At 37.0% G+C, this 17,864-nt stretch overlaps 1 protein-coding gene across 7 annotated transcripts in view; it reads right to left on the reverse strand.

Annotated features, from left to right (window-relative positions):
* Window positions 1–17,864, reverse strand: part of LOC105492818 (EFR3 homolog A) — a 102,919-nt gene that overhangs the window by 18,138 nt on the left and 66,917 nt on the right. For all 7 annotated transcript variants that reach the window (XM_011760076.3, XM_011760077.3, XM_071067821.1 and 4 more), the window contains 5 exons: window positions 17,475–17,550; window positions 11,943–12,104; window positions 11,166–11,297; window positions 9,975–10,042; window positions 8,562–8,689 (listed from right to left, as the gene is read on the reverse strand). In XM_011760076.3, coding sequence (XP_011758378.1) covers window positions 8,562–8,689; window positions 9,975–10,042; window positions 11,166–11,297; window positions 11,943–12,104; window positions 17,475–17,550 — 566 coding nt within the window. The remainder of the gene's footprint in view (window positions 1–8,561; window positions 8,690–9,974; window positions 10,043–11,165; window positions 11,298–11,942; window positions 12,105–17,474; window positions 17,551–17,864) is intronic.

Raw genomic sequence — 17,864 nt, forward strand, 5'->3', positions numbered from 1 at the left:
TATTGCCCTTATCTCTCTAATATTTTCACCAAACAGTGAAAGCTGTCAACTAACTCTGGTTCTAGGATGACAGTTTGGGAAGCAATGTTTAAAGGTGTTTACAGTGCATTACAATTTGTGGACGGAAAGCAATTGCTGTTTCAATTAGTATCTCCTCCAGCATTGTCCGTTCTGTCATCTCCATCAGCTGTTGTTATTTTGTTATTTTGCTTTATAACTGATCACTTCTCCAGAAAGATGTTGCCTTTACCTCAGTGCTCTAGCTAATCTACTTTTCTGCCCCCAATTCATTTGTACAGTCTGAACAAATTGCTCTGATTTTTCACTACTGACTATGCCGAACTCCTGTAATTATAATCCCAACCCCAACCACTCTTCTGACAGCGCTCTTAAATAAAATTCCACGGTCTCCCAAATCACTAAATTCAAAAGCTAGTCCTAGCCCATTTTCTGCTTAACCACTTTATGAACATTTGAATTTGTTGATCATAATGTCCTTACATACATTCTTTTCTACTTCTGTTTTTCTACTTTAGCATTCAATACTCATCAAATCTAGGAAATGATTAGCGACCCTGTTAGGTGTTACGGACAGTCTGCTGAATAGATATTACACACCTCGTGCAGCTTCCAGTTTAACAGGAAAAATATACAATAAAATCACACAAATTATTAAAGTATGATGGAGAGTACAGGATGCTAGGAAAATATCAAATAATCATGATTACAACCGAAAAAAGGAAGTCACTTTGTGTATTCCAATATATAGAATTAGAGGCTTATTCAACCCTTGGAAAGCTGAGTGAGTAAAAGTTAGGCTAGCCATCGGATATTCTCAGTCTGCAGCATGGAGACGGTAATTCTCAAGAAGCTTCTGGAAGCTGCTAGTCTGATATCCACCCATTTGAATGCTACACTGTCTTTTAAAGATAACAGTTTCTCCTCTTCTACTTGCAGATTGTTCTGAGCGCTTTTCATTGTCAGTCTCTGATTCTGAAAAAACAGTTCCCAATTTTTCCTTTACGACGCAGAAGAGAATTCAGGAAGGATGACAATGATGCCAAATTGGCTACTGTTCTACTCCCAGTCCTAAAAGGAATGTACTCACCCAGGTCACATCCCAGGACCTCTAACTCTCTCAGAGAGTTCCCAGGTACTATTAGGGTTGCAGCTGGCACCCACTAGGTGATCTATAAATACTTGTGTGACTGAGCAGGATTCTGGCGCCTCCTTTTCTGAGTTCAACATTTCCAATTTCTTATTAATCAATTCTATTTGACATGTTCTAAATCCAATTCCACATCTCTAAATAAACCATCTTTATCTCCACATTGTCCTATTTATTTTCAGGAGTGCCATCTTTCAAAATCTTCATTTTTTCTTACCTAAACTCTTAGGATAGCTTTCCAGTGGGTCTTCCTAGTATGTTTCTCCCTTCTGTACTACCAATAGAGTTGTTTCAAAAACAGATCATTTTCAGTCCTAATTAGAATTGTTAAACAAATGCAGCCCACTGCTTAATGCCGAGTTCCCAAGGTTTTCTACCTCACTGCACATATTAAATTATAATGCATGCATGGTACACAGAGATAAGTGGAAGGGCCTGCTCATATTGCAGGCTCAGACTGCCCCAGGCCCTCTCCAGCTACCTGAAGAGCAAAGGAGAACAATACCCAGACACACCTATAAAGTTCCCCCAAAACAGTAGGGAAGTTCAGGTCTAGAATCAGCCTAACAGCACAGAGTTACTGTATCATCTGGCAACACTTCATTGTTCTTTTTCTTCCTGAGACAGTGTCTCTTCTCTGTCACCCTGGCTGGAGTACAGCGGTGTGATCCAAGCTCATTACAGCCTCAAACTCCTGGGCTCGGGTGATTCTCCCACTTTAGCCTCCCGAGTAGTCGGGACTACAGGCACGTGCCACCATGCCCGGTTAATTTTTTTAAACTTTAAAGTTCAGGGGTACACGCGCAGATCTGTTATACACATAAATTTGTGTCATGGGGGTTTGTTGTACAGATTATTTCATCACCCACATATTAAGTCTAGTATCCATTAGTTGTTTTCTGGAAGCTCTCCCTTCTCCCATCCTCCACCCTTCAACAGGTCCCAGTGTGTACTGTTCCCCTCTATGTGTCTGTGTGTTCTCATCATTTAGCTCCCACTTACAAGTGAGAACATGTGGTATTTAATTTTCTGTTCCTGTGTTGGTTTGCACATATGTATGTTCATTGCAGCACTACTCACAACAGCAAAGACATGGAATCAACCGGCTAAATTTTTTGTTTTAACTTTTTGTAGAGACGGGGTATTTTTTTTTTTTTTCTCAAGCTGGTCTCGAACTCTTGGCTTCAAGCAATCCTCCTACCTTGGTCTCCCAAAGTGCCAGGATTACAGGTGTGAGCCACTGTGCCCAGCCTATGCTCCATCTTTCTAATTCCATTCTGTATATACTGTGATTTTACTTTACTAAAGAAGCAAAGATTGACGAATTAAAAGCAATCAGCAAGAAACTGGTTTCTCTCTTACTGACTACTCCTCTACTCCCAGGTAGCCTTCCATGGTTGTAACTAATGCTGTGAGTCAATATTACAGTTTGCCCTTTCTGGGGATGTGACAGGATTGCAATTCCTGTCCTCTCTGTGGTTAGGAGGGGTTCTGTAATAAGTCCTGGCCAATACAGTACGAGTAACGTACCAGACAGTGGTAGCTCCATCAGCTTGAATTCCAGGATGTGGATGATGCATAGTTATGTACAGCAAGTCTGAGCAATAAATAAATCTTTACTGTTTCAAACCATTAAGAACTTGGGGTTGTTTGCTACTATAGCATAACCTAGCTAGGGTTTCTTAACCTTGACACTATGGACATTTTGGGCCAGATAATTCTTGTTGTGGGAAGCTGTCCCTTGTATTATAAGATGTTCAGCAGCATCCCTAGCTTCTACGCACTAGATGCCAACAGGCCTATCCCATCTCTCTCCGTCCCAGTTGTGACAACTAAAAATTTCCCCAAGATTGCAAAATTCACCCTTAGCTGAGAACCAGTAACGCAGTGCATCCTAATGGCAGACTTTTCTACAATTTTACCTGTATGTCACCACCATGTTAACTAAGCTTCTTAAAACACTAACCACATAACTCCCCAAGCTATGCTCCCCAACTGCTTGTAATTAAAAGGACATTCTAGGCTCTCTCATCAGATCTTACCAACAGTAACTTCAGCCTTCCCTAATTAATCTAGTGTTCAACTCAAAGATGCCTGTTTTCTAACCTCTCTGCATGCTGTAGGATATCTGCTTTCTAGAAACATGTCATTATCCTGTCTTTCTTTGCCATCCTCCTCACTATAGAGATTCTTATCTTTCAAGGCCTATTTGAACATCACATCGCTTCCTTAAGTGTTAAATATTACTCCAATTATTTCTACTTGTCCCTCTTTCTTCTGAGCTACAAAAACTTACTATCAGTTATTAATGAACTTCCCTTCCATCATCCTTCAGCCTTGTACTACCGTCATGTACACTGATGTCTGACCTATATATCCATGCATGAAATTCAGTGAGACTCTGGGTTTTGTATCTACCATACAAAAGTCACTCAGGTTCTACTGCATGAAGGCTGAAGGTACAGAATCAGTACATACTCAACTGCAACAAAACAGGACACATTGTTGTGCAAGAATTTTCAGGATGAGAATATTTTATATCCTGCATGTGGCTACTGCTAAGTTAACTTGGATCCTGTATTTTTTGTTTTTCCTTCATAATGATATGCTTTGATATAAGTAACTGGACATAAACACATCAGTGGAATTGCCCAAGGCAGTATGCGGTCATCCCTGCTGATCTGCTTATAGCATCCAGGCACACTAACTTTTCAAGGTCTCTCCGGAAGTAAAAATAAGGACTTCTCTCAAAGGAGGCTATAAAAGAATTTCTGGGTTAATTTATGAAAGCTGAGGGGTTGCAGAAAGAGAGTCATGTTGAAGCCAATAATAAAAAAAGAAAAGAGAAGTATGGGGGCCGGAAAGGGGTCCCTGAGCGGCAAAATCATTGAGAACAAAAAGGAAATATAGTGTTGTCTCAAAGGTGATCAATAATCACCTTCCAGGAAAATCCAAAGAAAGGTCTTAATCAATTTTCTACTTCTCTGAAGCTTCAGCAATTTGTGCCAAGTTACCTTTCCCTTTTTGGAAGCTCCTCTACAGCTGCCTTCTCACCCCCCAACCTCCTAGCACCCACATTCTAACATTACCTTACTTTCCTTTCACATTCTTGAGACTTTCAGCTTTGGGGCTTTACGTTCCTTCCCAATACGGCCTCTCCTCAGGAAAAGAGAACTGTCTAAAGCCATTCCATCCTCTTTATCTCCATGCCTTCACTGTGAGAAGTCATCCTCCCTGAAGGCTTTAGCAAAATCCCCTATGTTGCTTTTTTCAAAATTTGCATGTATAACCTCCTAACCCTCACACAAAACCCAGTCCTAACTCCTAACTGCCTCAAGCTACTTGCATGCTCCACTCTCAAAGATACTCAACACGAGGATTATCTCCAAAACCAGCCACTTTTTCCTATTTATTTCTGTTAACAAAAACTCTATCCTTCTACCACCCCAGATTCAAAACTACTTATAGAGTTTCAGCTGAAATATGTACTTCTTTCCTTCTTCACTTCAGCCCAGCTGATATGGTTTGGCTGTGTCCCCACCCAAGTCTCAACTTGAATTGCATCTCAAGAATTCCCACCTGTTGTGGGAGGGACCCAGTGGGCGGTAACTGAATCACGAGGGTTGCTCTTTCCCACATTATTCTCGTGATAGTAAGTCTCACGAGATCTGATCAGTTTATCAGGGGTTTCTGCTTTTGCTTCTTCCTCATTCTCTCTTGCCACTGCCATGTAAGAAGTGTCTTCACCCTCTGCCATGATTGTGAGACCTTCCCCAGCCATGTGGAACTGTAAGTCTAATTAAACCTCTTTCTTTTGTAAATTGCCCAGTCTCTGGTATGTCTCTATCAGCAGCGTGAAAACGGACTAATACACCAGTTTTATCTCTCATCCCTCCGAGAAAAACAAAACGTACACAAAAAAACAAGCAAATGAAATGGTAAGTAAATCCTATGTGTCCCCTCAGTTTTACACCATCCACTCAAGCGCCCAAGCCAGAAACCTGGACAAAATCCCTGGCTTTCTCCTTGTCTCTCCATACCAATCAATATTCTCACTGATGCCTCTTTATTATGGGCCACTGTCATTTCTCCTAAGGATGACTAACATGCCATCAAAATAAATAGTCACCCCATCCCCAGTTTGCAAAATTACAACCAAAGTACTATTTCTAAAATGCAACTCTGATCATGTTATCCTCTGATTAAAATCACTCATGCTTCCCCACTGCCTTCAGAACAGAGTTTAGTTCACCTTGCTTTACAATTCCTACCTCCGCTCCCTGAAGTCTGTCGTCACTCTGTGTTAATTCACAGAACAAATCCTGTTCTTGCCTACCTCATTCCTTCACACATGTTGTTACTACCATATGAAGCATAGTTCACTTGCCTAACACCTGTTTCAAGCTCAGCTTAGAGGCTTTTTCCTCTGGAAGACATCCCTGGCCCGCCAAACCTGGATTAAATATTTTTACCTGCTATTGGAGGACCCAAAATGTCCCTAATCATAGCCGTATAGTCATATTACAATTGCCTGGTTATCTTCTTAGAGAAAAATTATATAATGAAATTAACTTATTTCCTATGCACCTAGAATAATACCAATCATCTGCTGTGTTTTGTGGTTCAAGTAAACAATACATTTAAGAGAGACTGTAAGCTCTGTCAAAGTAGAGACCTACCTGTCTTGTTCATTCTGGCTTTTGCTTGCACAGCAGCTGGCACACTGGAGGTGCTCACTTAATATTTAAATAACTGTATGAGCTGACTGAAGCCACTGATACCTCTGAATGATTCAGATGGGGGACACTACTGTTTTCATAAAGCAGTACTTGGCACAGGCCTAAACATACACTATTCATTTGAATTCTAGGTTGATTAAAGTAAAATACAATAATCTGCTAACATTTATCAACCACATTATTAGGATGCCAGGCATCAATAGTTCAATAAACTTGAGGTAGATCATCATTCTTTCTCTAGATCCAGTTATCATTGTGTTTCAATCATTCATCTGCTTTTCCCACTAGATTGTATTCCTTGAGGATAAGAATTGCATCTTAACATCTTGCTACCCTATGAAAGTCATAACAGTGCCTGATATATATTAAATTGTAGGTACCCAGTAGAAGTTAGAGAAATAAATGATAAAAATCAATCTGGATCTTTCTGGATGTGTGAAAAATACTTGAGCCCCTGAAAAATAGTGAAATCAAATAATTTATTAAGCAACTAACTGGAGAGGCTGGTAGTGGTGTCACCTAATCATTTAATTCAATTTTAGCCTCACTATCCTCATTTGTAAACAAAGATAATGCTACCTTCCTCACCAAACCATTATGAGAATTACATAAGAAAATGAATACAAAGCACTTATCACAGTGCCTAGCACACAGTGCATAATACATGGTAGCTACTATTGTGATGATGATGGGTATTGCATGATACACAACAAACTAAATATGTTCTGCCTTTTATTTTAATACATTGTTCTTAAATCCCTTCAAGTTTTTAAATGAATTATCTGATGGTTACATAGCAAAAGGTAATTTAATTACAGATTCAGTATCCCGGCCGGGCGCGGTGGCTCACGCCTGTAATCCCAGCACTTTGGGAGGCCGAGGCGGGCGGATCACAAGGTCAGGAGATCGAGACCACGGTGAAACCCCGTCTCTACTAAAAATACAAAAAATTAGCCGGGCACGGTGGCGGGCGCCTGTAGTCCCAGCTACTCAGGAGGCTGAGGCAGGAGAATGGCGTAAACCCAGGAGGCGGAGCTTGCAGTGAGCCGAGATCGCGCCACTGCACTCCAGCCTGGGCGACAGAGCGAGACTCCGTCTCAAAAAACAAACAAACAAACAAAAAAAACAGAAAAACAGATGCAGTATCCCATAAAATATCACTGTTTATTCTGTTTCTGCATTAAGGTAGGATACTCACGCCACAGACAGGTTCTAAACTATCAGTCTTTACAAATCAGAAAAATCTAGGATTTCTATGCAGTTATACAATTAAGTAGACACTAAAACATTCAGAATTCTTTCAGTCATTGGCAGAGATGCATTATGAGAGAATACATCTTTTTTAGGGGTGGGAGGAATCAGGGAAGTGCAGACCATTTGTTAAAAATTTTAAAAGTACCAGAGCTTTCATTAAAAATTGTTAAGAGTTAAAGGAACAGGGTAAAGAGAAATAACAGGGGTAAAAATAAACTATGGCTATAAGGAAGATAAAGGAAAATAATAATTAAACTAATTACAGAAAATATGCAGGCCACTGGCCCCATTTTCTAAAAGGCACATTTTATTAAGCTATTTTCCTAGAGGACAGGTGAGGGAAAGGGCAGGCCAAACTGACAACTGGATTTACCTTTGTGCTTGTGCCTGGGTTTAAGAGGTTTTTTGCTTGAAGGAAAGAGAGCTAAATTCAAATTATAAGAGTTAAAATATTTTAAATTTTTTTTTAGTCTTTTAAATTATAAAGCTCTAATAATGTTTTATTCTTAGCACTTTTATTTCCTCAAGGAGTTCCTGAGGAACACAATCTTTTATAGCATAAAATTAAAAAGAAAACGCAAAAGCACTCATTAACATCTCAGACTGTTATGAACAATTATTACTGTACTAAATGTATGTATTTTGGATCCATGTTGTTTAAAAAAAGCCATTTACAAAGACTGCGCTACTTGTAGTGACTAATCCAGAAATCTTTCTAAGTGAAATCAAATGGTTCTCTTGTAGAACAGAGGTATCCCCAAAGAAAGAACTAACTCACAAAATCTACTTATATAGTCACCAAATGAAAATGAAAGCATAAGACATAAATTCTTTGATTTTAATTTTTACAGTAAAGGTTGAATACAAGACACTATGCAATTTTACCTTCAAACAGAATTATTTCAGGCAATGGGAAGAATAGAAGGGACTATATAGGTCACAGAGAAAAAAAAATCCCTAACTCAAAAAGTTTGTAGTTTTATTTATATAACAACAGTCTGTACTCTTTCAAATAACAAAAGTTGTTTAATTCATTAACCTCAATAATCACTTATCATTAAACAATTTTCATCAATTTCCATAACTTAAAGAGTATCATTTAATGAGAAAAGATCTCACTTTAAAATATACTATTAAATAAAATATTAAGTATTGTAACAATAAATATTCAAGGACTTGATTTGCTCGTGGTAAAATCATATCTATGTTGTTAGAGATTTACTGAAGGTTTTCAATAGCAAAATTAAAAAACAGAAGTAAATACTCTTAAGCATTTGAAAATGGCTGGGCTATAGTAAGGACACACACCAGAATTAATTTTCATTGCTAACTGGGTAATGAAAAAATTACTGTAACATAAGCAATCACCAGAGTGAGAGTTCTAATTATCCTCCTCTTACCTGTTACTTGCGGTACATACGGAACTGACAATCTCTCAACACTATATCCACTTCCACCTAGGGACTCTGCAATCTTGTTGGTCAGAAAGTACAAATCTTTCTCATGCTTCTCTAAAGATTTTGGAAGCCTGCCAAGTTCATCAAAGCAACAATCATTCAGTATTAAATTACTGAGCAAAAATTAGTTACTATGCAAAACATTCCAGAGCAAAAGCCTCAATATTCTAAATATAAACACAATGTAAACTGTAGTAACAGAAAAATCAGTATATTTTAGGCAACTAATTTGAGCTCTTTAAAAACACATAGTATGCGGTCCCATATATTAACCATTCTGCAGTGATTCTTCTCCCAGTAACATTCCAGTAGTGAATTTAGCCTTATATTACTCTGCTGATCTTCACTTGTTAAGTAATAAAGAACACTAAATGTAGCTTTTATTGTCATGTTAACAAAAAAGTGTACTGAGACACAAAATAAAAATGCAGCCCACTGACTGTTAATGAAAACCGTATTAGCCAGCTAAGTGTTAGGAAGTACTTGCCCAGCCACATAAGGTTTCACCTTCCTTTCAAACTGCTTGATATTATCTTACTGATGCTTTCAATATAAACTGCTTTTATAGCCCAAAAGTTCACACAAAAAATTATTCATATATATACTTTTCTTTAGAGAACAAGAAATAATGCAGGAAATAACACTGATTTTCCTTAATACATTCTTTCTTCCACAATATTTTGAGTATTGTTACCTATTACTGAACGTCTTCAACAGGATACCGTATTCTCTTAAAGGTTTGATCATTTACATATGAGAACATAAAATATGCTATATTTAAGAGAGACAGCCAACATTTTTTAAAAAGTGGGGTAGGTTTTTTTTTTTTTTTTTGAGATGGCGTCTCCCTCTGTTGCCCAGGCTGGAGTGCAGTGGTGTGATCTTGGTTCACTGCAACCTCCGCCTCCTGGGATCAAGTAATTCTCCAGCCCCAGCCTCCTGAGTAGCTGATACTACAGGCACATGACACCACGCCCAGCTAATTTTTGTATTTTTTAGTAGAGACAGGGTTTCGCCATGTTGGCCAGGCTGGCCTAAAACTCCTGACCTCAGGTGATCCATCCACCTCGGCCTCCGAAAGTGCTGGGATTACAGGCATGAGCCACTGCGCCCGGCCAAATCTTATTCTTAAAAAACTTTTTCAAGATTGACTCCATGTTGTGCATGAGTCAACATCCATAATGTGCAGGCACTTTTATAACAAGGGAAATAATTAAATGAATTAAATGACAGACACAAAATGATGATTAGTATAAAGCACCAGGAATTACTGTAACAATATTTACTCCTTTATAATTATTACTGATTGGTTTATCAAGTCAGTACCCCATCCTTAAAACGTAAAGATTAACATACATGCACTTATCTCTGAAGATATGCTCTGGTAGAAAATAAGGGGCTTCCATAGTTCGAATTTCAATAACCTAAAAAATATTCAAAAACAGAACAAAAATCAAAAATCCCACCCCTCAGGACCTTGCTATAAAAATTTGGAAAACAGTTTAAAAACAAAACAACTTTAAACATTTATAAGAAATACCATCACTGTTTTTGAATTTAAGCTAAGTTTACAGCCCAAGTGTACAGTCTGTTTTCACATTTATTATTTTTAAAATTTAACAGATAAAACTGTGACAATAAAGTAATATATAAAGCAAAAAATGATGACACATTACATTTGATTAAGCCTAGTATGATAAAGCAAGAATATCTATTTTCTCAAATGCACTATTTTGTAAATCGCTTTACAAATCACCATCCTCCACCTGCTGCATTACCTTTTGCAGCCTGTGTACAAGGTCTCCAGGCACTTGTGTGGTCTAGCTCCTCCAATGAACTGTGAGCAAAGAGGTACTCTGCTTTTGTAATACTTAATTCTCTAGTGGTGGGCATCAATTATTCACTCAAATATCTGATTAATGAATGGATGAGTTTTGTTTCTTAGATTACACTAAAAGCCTACATTTTAGTAAGGACTAAACGATGTGCTTCCAATTTAAGAAAAATAAAGTTCTCTCTTACAGACGTCTTTAAAAGTGGACTTTTTCTGCTAGGTAAGTTGGGGGCACTGTAATGTTTATTAAGTTATGCAAATAACGATGTAAGAGTTACTGCTAAAGAAAACTAAATATATTTGAAAGACATAGGACAATTCTCTGGGATGCACATTAATTATTGAACTTTTGAGATCTGCCTCAAGTAGTTTAGAATAAACAACAAAAGAGTGTAATTTAAGAAAATTTAGATACCAAGATTCATAAGGGTTCAAAGGAAAAAAGTCACAGAATAAATTACATAAGGTATTCTAGAAGAAAACCATATATTGCATTCAACCACTACATTAAACTATTATAACAACATTCATCTAAGAAAATATAAAAACAGTAGTTATAGTTTTAGCTGTAGTTTCAGTTTACTGGCTGTATATTTTTATAGAATTATCTTAATTTGATACATAATCACCAAAGTTAAAAATAATCATCATTGGAATAAAATTAGCAATTTTGTACAAAATTCAAGTTTAAAGACTTTTCTAAATACATTTACCTTGCTAACATGCTGGCAAAATGCAGGGACAGCTATCATCTGACTTACAAAGTTGAGGTATGCTGCAACCAGTGCCATGATTCCACAACGATGGAACATTGGCAAATTATCCTCATTGATAATTGCACTGTCCTTTAATGAGAAACAAACACATCAGAGAGATCAAGTTCTTATGCTCCACCAGCATTTTCTCTGATTACACTGGAAAACTGCAGGTAGTTTGGAAAGCTAACAAAAATGCCACTTTATCAGAAGTTATTTTCTAAAACAATTCTGAGAGGAAAATAAATGTTCATTTACAATAGAGTTAAATTTTTCAACTTAAACTCTCTTCCCTAGGAAAGCCTTTCCTGTTCACACACACACACACACACACACACACGCGCGTGCGCACGTGCACATATAGCCATTGCATACTGTCCTTCTATTACATAACACTTATGCAACTCTAATTAAACAACTGCATGTATGTCATTCTTATTTAATGACTATCCCCCCAGGGTAGGAAGTGTGGGTACAGGGGTACAGGGACTGTGTCTGTCTTCTTCATCACAGTATATCCCTATGGCCTTGAAGGATATTTAGCACACAAGTTGATGCTTATGCAACATATGTAAAAGGAATAAATGAAGAATGTGATCATAGTCTTGAGTATTTTAGATTTACAACTAGATAACTCCCTTTTAAAATTCATGTCCTTGGATAAAGGCAATACTTCAAAGATGGTGTCTGCTTTATAAAAAATGTATTCTGCAGTGAATGGTTATGAAAGCATACCTGTAAAGCAATGGCCAATCGAATGAGATCAATAACTACTTCTTCATTAGCCAGTTCAATAGTTATAAGAGCAAGAGAAGTATAAAGTAGTTCATAGTTTTTCTGAACGTTGTCTTCCTCTTTACAACCCAAATATATGTGCCGATATAGCTGTTGCCCATTCTGAGGATAAAAGACAGAGGAAAAAGGTAATTTTGCTTAAAATGTAAAAAAGGCAGATTTCACATGCATACACTTTGACAGTGTAGCTATGTTATTATATAGCTTAACATGGAAATGAAATTTAAACTGATGATCAGATGGTCAAATTCCAATTATTAACATCAGTCAACATGCTAATATATAACTACAAGCTAATGTTAAAATTGAAGACAAACCTTAAATAAAAACAATCAGTAAAAAATAGTTCCTGTGCTAACGATGAAAATGTTTTTTAATAGTAATTTGAAAAAACAAAAGCAAATTATGGATTGACTTGAGAAAAAAAGTGAAATGGATGGCAGAATCCTGAGAGATACTTTGGCAATACAGCCTCAGCAATGATAAAGAATATTGTGCTGAGAGGAAATGTACTCAGGCTCTCTTGACTGGGGAACAAGCCCTGTAGGTTAGCCGTACAGAGAAGAGCATCTGCAGGTTCTGTTACATTTTGGCATGGAGTCTCTGAAGGCAAGTCTATTAACAGGGAAGAGGTTACAGAAACTCCCCAGGTATTGCATAGAGGCTTCCCCTAAACTGGACTGATCTAAGTAAAGATCATTACAATAAGGCCGGGCGCGGTGGCTCAAGCCTGTAATCCCAGCACTTTGGGAGGCCGAGACGGGCGGATCACGAGGTCAGGAGATCAAGACCATCCTGGCTAACACGGTGAATCCCCGTCTCTACTAAAAAAATACAAAAAACTAGCCGGGCGCAGTGGCGGGCGCCTGTAGTCCCAGCTACTTGGGAGGCTGAGGCAGGAGAATGGCGTGAACCCGGGAGGCGGAGCTTGCAGTGAGCTGAGATCCGGCCACTGCACTCCAGCCTGGGCAGCAGAGTGAGACTCCGTCTCAAAAAAAAAAAAAAAAAAAAAAAAAAAAAAAGATCATTACAATAAAGATTTATTATTTATTATTATAATAAGAGATTATTAAAGCCTTTCCTTTCTAAAGCATTCCTGGATATAGGTGCAATGCCATTTCCAGTCACAGTGGTGACATTAACTCAATTAGCTCTCAACCCTAACTGTCCACTGGAATCACTGGACGACTGGAATGACCACCATGCTCTTGCCCTCCCCACTTCTCACTACTGTCCACCCTCCTTTAATATCATGTAACTGGTCAGTGGCAGAGTATCAGTATTTTTCAAGTATAAAGCTACCCATGTGGTTATAATGTGCAGGCAGGGTTAAGAACACTCATTTTTCCCATGTGGAGAGACTTCAGGCTTAATATTCCAAGCCTGTTTCTCAGAAGGTTCTTCGGATCATTTTAGGAAAAGAAACTGGGCAAGAGCAGCACAGACTCTTCTGAAGCCAGCCTGCCTGTAACAAGTATGCATTCTGCTCTGTTCTCTATTTAATATGCACTAAGGTCCCATCTCAGTAAGGTGGCCTGTAGTTCTCCAGCTGTGACAATGACTGACTGGTTAAGTCTGCATAAATCTGTGGTACAGTGTTAGCCTTTTTTGGCTACAGATATAAAGCTACCCTCCAGATTCCTTTATTTCTGAAGTTGTTATTTTGGTTTCCACCTTTCTGAATTCAGAGTTTGTCTCTCTCATTCTTTCTCTCTCTCAAACACATATAGTTTCTATACTTGGGTGGGGAAAAGAAAACTTTATGTATTGGGTCCTCTTAAAACCTAAGAATATTCTTAAATTCTATGGTTCTAAACATCACTAACAAATATTAAAGTGGTGCATATATATGTGAGAATTTAGACTTCAGGTTCCTTAAGTAATAAGTTTGTTTTTAAAAATTACCTACTACATACCATATTAGATGAAATAAAAAATTTGTAATATGTAATGTAAAAATACAAATAGGTATAATGACTTTACAAACTGGTATGGCATTATCCAGTGAATCTGAAAAATACATAACCTATTACTCAGCAATTCCTCTCCTACAGGCCTTGGAGAAATGGGAGTTATAATACACAGCATAACACATGTACGAGCATGTTCACAGGAGCACAGTTCATAACACTCACTAACTGGAAACAATTCAAATGTGTGCCAACAAAAGAAAACTTGTGGTATATTCATATCATGGAATACTATTAAAGCCACACACGGATGAATTTTACCAAAATAGAGCTGAATAAAAAAAACTAAACTTAAAAGAATACACAATGTATGGTTCCCTTCACCCAAATAACAAAAACTGGCAAAACAAAACAATATAGTTCAAAGACGTAATGTATATTAGGTTATCAAACTGTAAAAAAAACTCGAAGGAGTCAATTTCCATCAAAGTCAGAGCAATGATAGTGATTACTTGTAGGAGAGAGGATGGAGTTATGAAGAAGACAGAACATGTGGGATGCTTTTGTTTATACTGTTGTTCACCTTAAAACAATTAAAGTAATAATTTCCATATATTTTATACTTCATAATAAAAAGTACTCTTTTCTACATAATTCCTAGATTTGGTGAAACATTAACAAGAGCCCTTTCACATGGTGAGAAACTATATACTATATACTGAGTTGCAGACTCAGTGGTGGCCGCTGTTTTCTCTGGAAGAATACACTTCATTAGGAAATTACAGGTGAAGTGATACCTCCCAATGTATAAGGGATTCCAGCCCTGGAACCATTTTTCAAACAGACTCCGTATATAAGACGTCCCTAAAACATTCAGATGGAGTCGTTTTAGGCTGGGTAGTAATCTCAGACACAGTTGCCTGAACAAACAATGTTAACACAGAAAATATACTGTCTATGCTAAACTAAGATTCTCTTAACTAAAGGCCAGTCCATTATCCTGTGGCTACAGAACCCATTTTTTTTTCTTTAGTTCTTTGCAGAAACTTCTCTCAGTTCCTAGTTTTCATATGGAAATCAAACAACATTTTTACTGATAAAACAAATTGGAAGGTAAATGAAAAATGGTGTCAAATTATAAAAATAAAATTTTGACAAAGGAAAAAAAGTGTGAACACATTGCTTCTAAAGAGAAAGACCCAAAAAGGAATGGTTTACATTAATGATAACAAATGCTTAGCAAGGAAAGTTATTCTGAATTATAAAACAGAGGAATAACTAATTCAGAGAATAGTTTAAAGATTCAAAATCTAACATGAATAATAGTCTAATCTTGCTGTTAAATTACAGCCTTCTAAATTGGTTGACTAGCAAAATAAACAGCAGAAGTATTATTTCTATAACTCATAACGGATAAAATGAAATCCAGTCTCAATGTCCGTGACTGTTTAATGTCATTGTATAAAGTCAATAACTCAAAAATCAGTTATCAATTGAGTTTTCAAAATTCATTATATCAGTAATGATTAAAAATTCCTCAGTATGGAATCAGCCTAAGTGTCCATCAACAGATGAATGGATAAAGAAAATGTAGTGTGTGTGTGTATATATATATACACTATATATATATATATATATACACACTATTCAGCCTTACACTAGAAGAAAATTCTTTCATTTGTGACAATATGGATGAACCTGGAGGACGTTATGCTAAGTCAAACAAGTCAGTCCCAAGAAATACTGCATAATCTCACTTGTATGTGGAATCTAAAAAAGTTGAACCCACAGAAGTAGAGAATGGTGGTTAGCAAGAGCGGGGGCCTGAGAGCAAGGAGGAGGGTAATGGAGAGATTATTGATCAAAGGTTACAAGGTTTCAGACACATAGAAGGAGTTAAGTTTTGAGACCTATTGCACAGCAGGGTGACTATAGTCATTAACAGTGTATTGTATATTTGAAAATAACTAAGAGAGCAAATTTCAAATATGTCACCATAAAAAAAGATAGGTAAGCAAGAAAATGGATATGTTAATTAGCTGGATTTAAACTTTCCACATTGTATACATATAATCAAAACACCACATTGTATCCCATAAATGTATATTTATAATTTGTCAATAAAAAATATTTTAAAAAATTGTTTGAAGTTCCTCAGTTATGTAGAATAACTTCTTTCATTAGGTGATATAAAGAAATAAAAAATAAAAATTGAGAAGTATTAATGTATCTGTCCTACTTATTAACCAGTTTTTTGATATACAGTATAGCCTCACTTAAATTTTTTTTTTTTTTTTTGAGACAGAGTCTCGCTCTGTCACCCAGGCTGGAGTACAGTGGCGCAATCTCAGCTCACTGCAAGTTCCACCTCCAGGATTCACGCCATTCTCCTGCCTCAGCCTCCAGAGCAGCTGAGACTACAGGTGCCCGCCACCACGCCCGGCTAATTTTTATTTATTTTTTTCTGTATTTTTAGTAGAGACGAGGTTTCACTGTGTTAGCCAGGATGGTCCCAATCTCCTGACCTCGTGATCCACCCACCTCGGCCTCCCAAAGTGCTGGGATTACAGGTGTGAGCCACCATGCCCGGCCAACCTCACTTAAATATTTTATTCAGTGAATCACATTAATGTAGGAACGGTGATATTTTGTAAATTATTTTTTAAATGAAGTTTTAAAAAGGAGTTAACTTGAAACACAGCAATCAATAGTATAGGTACAGATAGTAACACGAAAGACGGTGTCAGGGAGAAAGCATGGGCTAGTAAAGAGGCAAAAAAGAACATGGATTACAGGTCTCTGCACCTAGCTTCCTATGGGGCTGTCTCCTGTTCCCCGTACCTCTAAAAACAGGCTCCCTTAGCTGGCAATACTGTGTTCGTTATAAGGGCAGCTGGCAGTGTCATGGTTATCATATCTCTCAATGTTGACTAAGTGTCTGGCAAATATTAGGTGCCCAAGCTTTGGACAAATAATAACTGCAAAGAAAGTTTACTCAATATGCAAATAACCATAAATATCATAATTTTCTAAATTCAGCCATTTGCCAGTAGACCTACAGAATTTAAATTATCATCATGAAAATCCAGCAAAAACCACTATTAGGGGCAGAGATCCTGCCCAACTCATCTTTATATCCCAAATAGTGTAGAAAACAATGCCTAATAGACAATAAAAACTCACCACAGTTAATTTATTCGATGGTAACAGGTATTTTCAGAAACTTGAAACTGTCTACAAAAGAGCTGCTAAAAGAGGAATCAGTATCTATGTTTTTCAGTGGGAGAGGATTGCCAGGGCAAGAATTATAGGAAGACGTTTTACTCAGAGAAGAAATTAAGAACTACTACAGCAGCCCAACAATACAATGTTCAAATACAGGCTGGAGGAGACACCACCAGGAATGTTATACTTGAGGGAGGTTGAAGATGGCATCTTGAGGTCTTTCAATTTCAAAATTCTATGGCCTCATTTCAAGGTCACAGATCAATACAAAACCACCTAACAATTCAAATGGCTGTAATTTACACTACGCATTTTTTTTTTTTAGAAGATGTCTTACCTTTTTCATGAAACTTGTATCTTGTCTACAAATTTTTTCTCTTTTTATCTTTAGGTCAGCTACATCCGGTATTATTCTAGAGACAATTAATATATCATTTTTAATGAATAGCACATTTATTTACAATATCACATCTTATATGGAAAATTGTATTTACACTTAAGAGTTTGATAAGCCTGTATGTAATACTACTGAATTGCTTCTGAGGAGTACATATGTGCTTTCCAAAAAATTGCTATCTTAAAATATATTGATTAAATTATCTCAATACCAATTAAATAAAATTCTGGATTAATAAAACCTGAACATGCTAGATTTTTAAAAATCACAATACTTAAATACACTAATTTAGCAATTTAAAAACATTATCATTTGATCCATTTCAAAATG

This window comes from Macaca nemestrina, chromosome 8, assembly GCF_043159975.1.
Source record: "Macaca nemestrina isolate mMacNem1 chromosome 8, mMacNem.hap1, whole genome shotgun sequence".
Taxonomy (NCBI): domain Eukaryota; kingdom Metazoa; phylum Chordata; class Mammalia; order Primates; family Cercopithecidae; genus Macaca; species Macaca nemestrina.